The sequence below is a fragment of the Pavona decussata genome, unplaced genomic scaffold (genome assembly GCF_977016875.1).
Source record: "Pavona decussata unplaced genomic scaffold, jaPavDecu1.1 SCAFFOLD_180, whole genome shotgun sequence".
In the NCBI taxonomy this organism is placed as follows: domain Eukaryota; kingdom Metazoa; phylum Cnidaria; class Anthozoa; order Scleractinia; family Agariciidae; genus Pavona; species Pavona decussata.
The window spans coordinates 851776-859887 of record NW_028145590.1 but is presented as its reverse complement, the minus strand read 5'-3'; the positions used below and the strand labels follow the sequence as shown (position 1 = coordinate 859887).

General features: G+C 37.1%; 1 protein-coding gene across 1 annotated transcript in view; it reads left to right on the top strand.

Annotated features, from left to right (window-relative positions):
* The first annotated feature begins 647 nt into the window (after window positions 1–647).
* The window catches only part of LOC146463125 (striatin-interacting protein 1-like), a 46006-nt gene continuing 38541 nt past the window's right edge, over window positions 648–8112 (top strand). The window contains exons 1-8 of the mRNA XM_085084826.1: window positions 648–753; window positions 825–897; window positions 4105–4179; window positions 5222–5353; window positions 6170–6213; window positions 6962–7038; window positions 7373–7441; window positions 7871–7977. Coding sequence (XP_084940952.1) covers window positions 673–753; window positions 825–897; window positions 4105–4179; window positions 5222–5353; window positions 6170–6213; window positions 6962–7038; window positions 7373–7441; window positions 7871–7977 — 658 coding nt within the window. The 5' untranslated portion in view covers window positions 648–672. The remainder of the gene's footprint in view (window positions 754–824; window positions 898–4104; window positions 4180–5221; window positions 5354–6169; window positions 6214–6961; window positions 7039–7372; window positions 7442–7870; window positions 7978–8112) is intronic.

Below are 8112 nucleotides of genomic sequence, written 5' to 3'. Positions count from 1 at the left end.
AAATTTAACTATTTGATGTTATAGAAGGAAAAAATTTAGTGTTTAGTGTTTTCGAGGCACCCCCATCCAGACCCTCTGAAAATGGCTTAGAACGTGGTTTTGCGGGTAAACACCGTCCAAACTGTCTTTTAATAACTGACCCTAAAAATATAGAAACGAACGATTGTTCGACTATTCAAAATTGGGGCTTATTTTGACAAATTTGTTGGAGGTGCAAAGATTAATTCCTCACCGAATCAGATCACCTTATGAAGAACAAGCAGATGGAACGAGATCGATCTCAGGCAATAAAATATTGCATGTGACGTCATGGCGGCCATGTTGGTGGTACGGAACAATAACATTTTTTCTCCTCTGGAAGTCTGAGCTTCCACTTTTATGCAAACTATGTGAGCAAATTGTGAAAATTTCTTTTGTTTTGACCATGTTGTTGTGTTTGTTTTGAATGCCTTCAAATAGTTTTGTCCAATAATGAATACTTTTAGCAGGAAAGGAATCTTTATTTACTAACACTGGATCCCTGCTTCCTCTGCTCCCTCCATGCCGATCAGCCGCCTGCAGCCGCTGGCACGGTTAACCTTTCCCTCCCCTCCCCTAATGATCCCAGCTTGGACCGAGTCCCATTCAATCGAGGGTGCAAGGAAGGCGTGGCTCCTAAGCTAAAATTTCAAGATGGAGGGAAGTATTGATCGTAAACAGAGAGGCATTCCAAAGCTAAGAGATCTTCTACGAAGGCAAAGAAGAGAATCAGAGGTAACTGGAGGGTAAAATTATATTCTGGGGCTATTTTACTTCTACTTACAACTGTTTTCTTTTCGTTACAGGGCCAATTAGACTCAACGCCAGATGTGGACTTCACTTACGATGATGCTGACCGAAAATCTGCGGAAATCGCCGGTAAGAAGCGATAAAACACAATTCACACCTTTTGTGCGTTCTCGTTTTTAGCCAGGGATTAATGGGAACAACTGCTAGTCAGAATTGAGGACAGATAATAATCTTTTGAGTTCGTTCGTTAATTTGAATTTCTTCTGAAAAGTCTTTGATTGATTGATTCATAGTCTCGGGCCGGTTAAAGTACATACATGCACAGTAAAACCAACAGACCACCACTAATGTAGTGAAACATTCTAACGTTCAATGTGATCTTTCTTTAAATTACTATGTATTTTCGGCCAGGATTTTCTTAGTCCATCAATTCTGATACGTTATTACTCCACGGTGAATATTAAATATTGGACCAATAAAGTTGCGGGCCGGGATGTTTTGTTTTGTTTACTTAATACCGTCGGTTGCTTCTAAGCGTGTACACGGGAGGGAAAAGCATGTTCTAGTTGGGTGCAAACATGACATGTTTTGGCGCCAAACGTTCGAAGTTTGGAATATATAGCCGGCTGTTGTTGACTTGATTTGGTTTTGCCCGACAAAATATTCTTTGCAAGCATTTTTTAGATGTTAAGAATACTTTCTGGAGGCAAGTGTGCTGTTTCTGAGTGAGAAATATGCCTGCAAGTTGAGAAAAATGAAATAAGCTTATGAGTGGAATGCGCTGATCTGGCGCGACAGTTTACTTACTGGCTGTCAAACTTTAAATGTTTGGCGACAAAACACGTCATGTCTGGCACCCTATTAGAACATGCTTTTTTTTTTCTCGTGTCCACGCTTAGGTGCAACCGATGATATAAACATTGAGCATGGTGCCTTCTTTAGTTACTGTACATGTGCATATGTTCTGTGCATCTTGAGATACTTGGCTTTCCTCTGGGTGGTGCCTGCTCATACAGGGATATTCTTGCACAGTTTACTGTGCGACTACTAGTACTTATCAGGGTCAATTAACACTGGCCAATCAGCTCACATTATGATACTAACAGTGAATAAGTCCAAACTTCTGGGTTTTAACTGTTGTTTTCCATCTACTCATAATCGGTTCAATGAGGTTTGGTTGTAATTCAATGTTCTTGTCCTGCAATCTGATTGGCCAGTTTTGTTTAAGGTATTCCTGGAGGCTAATTTGCTCAATTTTAGACACTAATTAAAAGCATTGTTTCTAAGCCAATATTTAAGATACAGATGTCATTTTAATACCACTAATTCATCAGTTCATATAGATTCCAAAAAAATTAGTTTTTACAAGAAATATTTAATGGTATGTCTGAAATTTTAAGAATTTAAGGGTGCTGTCATTCCTAAGAAATTTTCTGAAATCAATCAAATGCAAACAGGAATTTATTATTTTCATTTAAAATTTGGGACACGTTTAAAATACACAAAAACACATCTTTTCACCGCAGTGGGCATTGTTGTTTTGTTTTGAACTGTTTTAAGAGCGAAATTTCACAAAGTTTACCTTCATGGAAAGTAAGGTCCACTCACTCGCGGTCTAATGCACTCTCTGTTGTGCACTGCGGTGTGGAGTTTCCTTTTCTCATGCAGTTTAAAACTGCCAAGTTTCAAACATCTACGCCATATCGTCTTGAAAAAGACATAATAAATATTCCCTAATCTCACACATCGTAAGCCTTTTCTGTGCGTAAATCGGCCATAAATTGCCCAAAATTGCTCACATTCGATGGATTTCTGTTTATTTCAATGGCGGCCATGATTTCAGTATCCACAATTATTATTTCCAGTGGTAAAACGCAAAATAAGGCCCATTTTTCCCGCGAAACCAATCAGTGTTCAGCTTATCACTTTCACCTAGTAACGACACCTCTATCATCTCCTCTCAGCGTGTGTTGACACGTTCGATATTTGATGCAATGCTTGTTGAAGAGACCTTGGAAAAAAATCAAATTCACGCTTCATAGAACGGTATATTATAGATTTTTTAATTGCAAAGAGGGGTTTATTTATCGCAAAAAGAGATTTATTTATGGCGGTGAGCAATCAGAAAGGCTGGTCGAAAAACTCCAGAACAGTCTCATCTTTCAGGTAAAAGAGAGCACTATTGATAGATCTGTCAACATCATACTCTTTGGAGAATCACATGCACGAAGAAGACGCAAGGATTTTCACAGTAGGCAGTCCGTGTTTTCCCGCGAAAGACCCCGTAGAAACCAAACGTCTCTCGCTTATTACTCGCGAACGCTTCAGTCCTGATCTCTGAAATGTGGTATACAGGTTCCATTTTAAGTAATCTCGCATATGTTAAGTCTCCAGGAATACCTTAAGTGACCCCGGTAACAGTAGTCGCGCACTGAAAAACCATGTGGAGAAAGCAAAACTTAGCAAAAGCTCTTGGTATCCAAAAGGAAAATTGGGGGTAACCATGCATTCAATTTGGAAGAAAATGCCATACATTGCTTTGCATTTTGCTGTTTTTTAGAATAATTGTTGCTTAATTATCTCTAAAAAAATGCAGGGTTAAACCCAAAATTTTTTTTGTTTTTCAAAAGCCCTTGCTAAGATCTGCTTTCCCCCCATAGTCATAAGCCACACCAAAATACTTTTTTATTAGTATGCACCATTCTTAATTTATTGGACACAACAGTATTTGGACAATAATATTATCTACTTTTCCAACTTTGCCATCTTACAAATGTTGGTAATATTATAGGAGGTGTTTATAGTTATTATAGTTTTAAATGAGAGCTCAGTTACTTTTTGGGCTAAATTACATGTATAGAATACAGGGCCACTTGTTTACATCTCATCATATAAGAATAGCATCTATTGTGTTATGCCTCATTTTTGAAAACATGCTGACACATGTGAATGAGTTGGACCAAAGTGGTCTCAATTAAAACTGGTTTCAAATTTTTCAAGCAAAAACAAGTTAAAAAAAAAGTTGAATTGCATTTATAATTATAGCCTGTGATGCAGGCATTTTCTGGTGGTCTGCAAGTGCCACAATCTTAGTTAACTGTAGCCACCATATTGGGTTTGATTTTTAAAATCTTATGGAATTGCCTAATGCCCACCCCCTTGGCTGGACTTTCTACTCTCTCCAAGCTTCCTCTGCTTTTAAATCCAAGACGACGGCTAAAGTGCTACCCAAAATAACATGCCTGCATTGCAGGTTAAATTGCATATGACATAATACAGTGAAATGAGTATATGCTTGAGGCTAGCTAATCAGAACATACTGTTTTTACACACTAGAGCTTTACAGTTACACTGAGGAAAGTGAGTTTAAATTCAACCGAGAAGCATTTGAGAGTACTGTTTTCTCTCAAGGTTAGTATCTTTCAAAGTAAGAAACGTCAAATAGAAGAAAGATCCTCACAGTTAGTATGCAACTTAAGCCGTTGCACAAAGAAAGCCTGAAAACATTCAGGCTTGAACAGGATTCAAAGCCGAACAAACGTTCAAGCCTGAATTTTTTTCAGGCTTTCTTTTCGCAACTGCTTGAGTAATGCGTACTAACTGCGAGGATCTTCCTTCTATTTGATCTTTCATCCACAGTTCAAAATATATGTTTCATATATTTACATTCAAAGTAAGAAACACCAATGGTCATTTTTCATCTTCATAGTGTAGGAGTTTCCATATGGATGAAAGTTGACCATCCAAATTTGTCTCATCTGTCCAATGGGTTACAAAGGTTTTTAAATTTTTTAAAATTTTACTTTTGTTATGAATACCTGGACACTTGGCAAGGTTTTTATTTTTCAGCTGAACTTTCTTTTAATGTAGAGACTAGATTTCTTCAAACAAAATAACATAAAAATTATTTATTTTTACGATAACTGTCAAAATTCCCACGTGCTGATCGGCTCATAGATTGTTTATAAGAGTATAGACAATAAAAATGATGTCAGATATAATGTGTGTGCTTTCTCAATTGATAATAAAGCCTCTTCCGCTCGTACTTTTTCCATGTTATTGAAAAACAAATCAAAAGCAGTTTTCCATGGCCTATACTCTTGTACATGTAGACCATAAAATGATGTCATATAATGTTTTAAAATTTGATAGTGAAACCACTCGCCTGTGGCTTGTAGTAATCAACTTGAGTTTTGAACATTTTATGGTGTCATTTTAGGGTCTATAAGAGTATGGACCTTAGAAAACTGCCGTCGATTTGTTAAGTAATAGCACTCGTCCCCAGCCTTTTCAAGATTTTGTAGTTGGCAATCAGAGGCATTGTCTAGCGTCAAATCTCACACTGTAATTCAATGTTAAAACAATTTTTGTTACTGGCCAATCCTCCTTGTGCCTTTAGAAAGCCTTAGTACAATCATATACAATATTGTTGATAATTTGATCATTTTTTTAGGCTATTATAGATGGACTGCAATGGAGGAAAATGACCAAAGGAAATTCTTGTTTCTTGTCATTGAGAAATGCGAAGCAGTTGATCCTGAAGTAAGACTCACAGCTGCAAGAGTTTTACTCTACCTTGTACAAGGTAAAATGTCTTGGATTTTGTTACATGATATAGTATTTTAGATTTCAAGTATGCAACAAAGCTAAGACCTGTACACAATGAGACCGTATTACTCACGTGAAATACATGTAGATAAATAAATAGTGTTATTAAAGTGTCAATGTGTTCAGTGCAGACACTTTCCAGGTCGAATTGGAATTTAGGAATTTAGTGGGACTCCCTTAGAAAGAGTTACTATATACACGTTAGTATGTGTAAGTATGTGCCACCCAAACTAGTTTGGCTGCGAAGATCAATGTAACATGTGGCTAAAAAATGTACATGTAACAGCAGCCCAGATCACTGACATTATTAAGACCCCACCACACTAATGCGTTTTCAAAAGTATCCATTTTCATCATGGTGAAAACGAACCAAAATGTTTTCATCTACACTAGCGTTTTTGTATTGTTGTCACCTGTCCACATTAAAATGCTCGAAATAACCGATGAAAACGACTTGGACCTGGGATTGTGCATGTGTTAACCATCCTCCATCTTAGATAGATGCTCCGATTTGGACTGGAACCGATGGCTTGTGAGGCTTTTTATGTCACCGTTTTCAAAAGTCTCTGTTTTCACCACACTAGAAACGTAGCATTTTCAAAACGATGCGTTTTCAAACATCTCCACTTTTGAAACCGTTTTTGAAAGTCTCTGTTTTCATTGGCGTTTTCCGGCCTTTTAGTGTGGATGATAGGCAAAAACGTGTCAAAAAGTATGCGTTTTCAAATGAAAAAGCATTAGTGTGGATGGTACCTAAGTCATTCATACTTTTTTATTTTAATTTTTCTGGTAGGAAATTTTGGTGAAGTCAGCGATGAGGAAGAGCAAAGAGAATGGGTAAATGATTAATTAATTGTACATTTGTATATTTCCTTGAAACTATAAATTAAATTAAATTTTCCTAATTTAAGCAAGTTAAGGATGCTACTTCCTTTTTCTTCTGTGCATACCTTCTATGCATCTTGGGAAGTCCCAAGAAATTAAACTCGGGTTTCTTAATGGTGGGACCTGCTAAAACAAATATACATTTGTGTGGTTTATAACTTAAAAATTTAAGCTGATCTTGGCAAATGTTATTGGAATCTGAAAAGAAAATTAGGGTGTAACCCCGTATTTTTCAGAGATAATTAAGCTTCCGTTTTGGGCAAAAAGGCCATTTATTGTTTTGCATTTTAATGCTTTTTACAATATTGTTGTTACTTAATTATCCTGAAAAATTCATGATTACCCCCAATTTTGTTTTTGGGTTTCAATATCCCTTTTACTGCATAGTCATAAACTGTACAAAAGATACCTCAGTCTGTATTAGGAGGTATTAAACTTCATTTAAACTCAAATTTGAGTGTAGCTTGATGAGCTTGTGTCTTCCAGTAAAATATACATTTAGTTGCTTCATGCTACAGAAGTCAGGCTAAGATCCAACCATTTCATGAACCACCTAGAACTGAAATACAGTAACATACATGTACCTTATTGATGTCCTGTGCTTGCAATTGACCACACTAAATGTGAACAGGGCCTTATCTAAATAATAATAGATTCTCCAATTTTGAATGTAACCTGTTTGTATATTTCTCTCTTTCAGTCACAATTCAATGTGTTCTTCCTCTACAAGATAGGAGTGCTGCCTCTTCTTATTCAGTTACTGAATGTAGAAATCGAGTGAGTACACCGGGGTGCTATAGTGAGTCTTTTGTGTGAGGGATGAGGGTTAGGGGGAGGGGTGAGTTTAATGAACTGTATAGACCCTATGTAAAAATGGCTGACCTTTTAGTCTTATTTTGTTTGCATTAAAATTAGCCCTATTAACCTCGTTCTTGAGTTCAAAAGTCGAAAGAATATTTTGCCTTGAATGAGGCTAGTGAGGCTAATTTGAATGTAGACAAAAGAATATTAAAATGTCAGCCTTTTTTGCATGAAGTCTATGGTATCAAAGTTATGTGCAACCAGTCTAAATGAGTTTGTGTTTTGAAAAAAGAATTTGTGTTTCTTCCAGGAATTCTCATGCAGCATTATCAGCACTGCGTAAACCTGCGGTCTCCATGGCTGATAGCGTCACTTTAAGGTAATCAAACATGGAAGTTGATCAAAACTAAGTGTTTAAGGGGGACCAAACAGGCTGTGTTCTCATGCCCACCAACCTCCAAAGAGATGAATTGTGCTCCCGACTCCATTACACTTTTCAAGAGCAAAGAATTTAAAGACTGAGGAATACAGACCACACTAAAATGAATCTGTAACAGTTTCCTCGAAACCAGTCCGCATAAAAGTGTATAAAATACAGTGGAACCTGGATTTAACGTAGTGCCAAGGGACGAGGAAAATTGGTTCGTTATATCGAGGTTCTGTTCCGTACATTTTAAAAGGCCGGGATGGAAAATATCGTTTGTTATAACGAGGACTGCGTTATTTAGAGGTTCCTTTAAATCTAGGTTCCAATGTAGTTGTGCTGTATTAATGATCTGTTTAAATTTCGTTTCTCTTCTTGTATAAGGGTTTATCTCAACATTATCTATACCATTGTTGAAGTAATGCGCTATGCAGAACCAGGGGATTCACAAGAAATAGCTCATATGCGAGAGATGTTTTTCACCGAGTTAAGTAAGTATTAATTTTAATATGTAACTTCTATGCCAAAAGCAGCATTTGCAGCTGGGAAAAAAATGCACCTAAACATGACGTGTTAGGTGGGGGCTTGGGGCCGAAGGGGCCCCGAGTGCAAACGTTTCCTTTCGC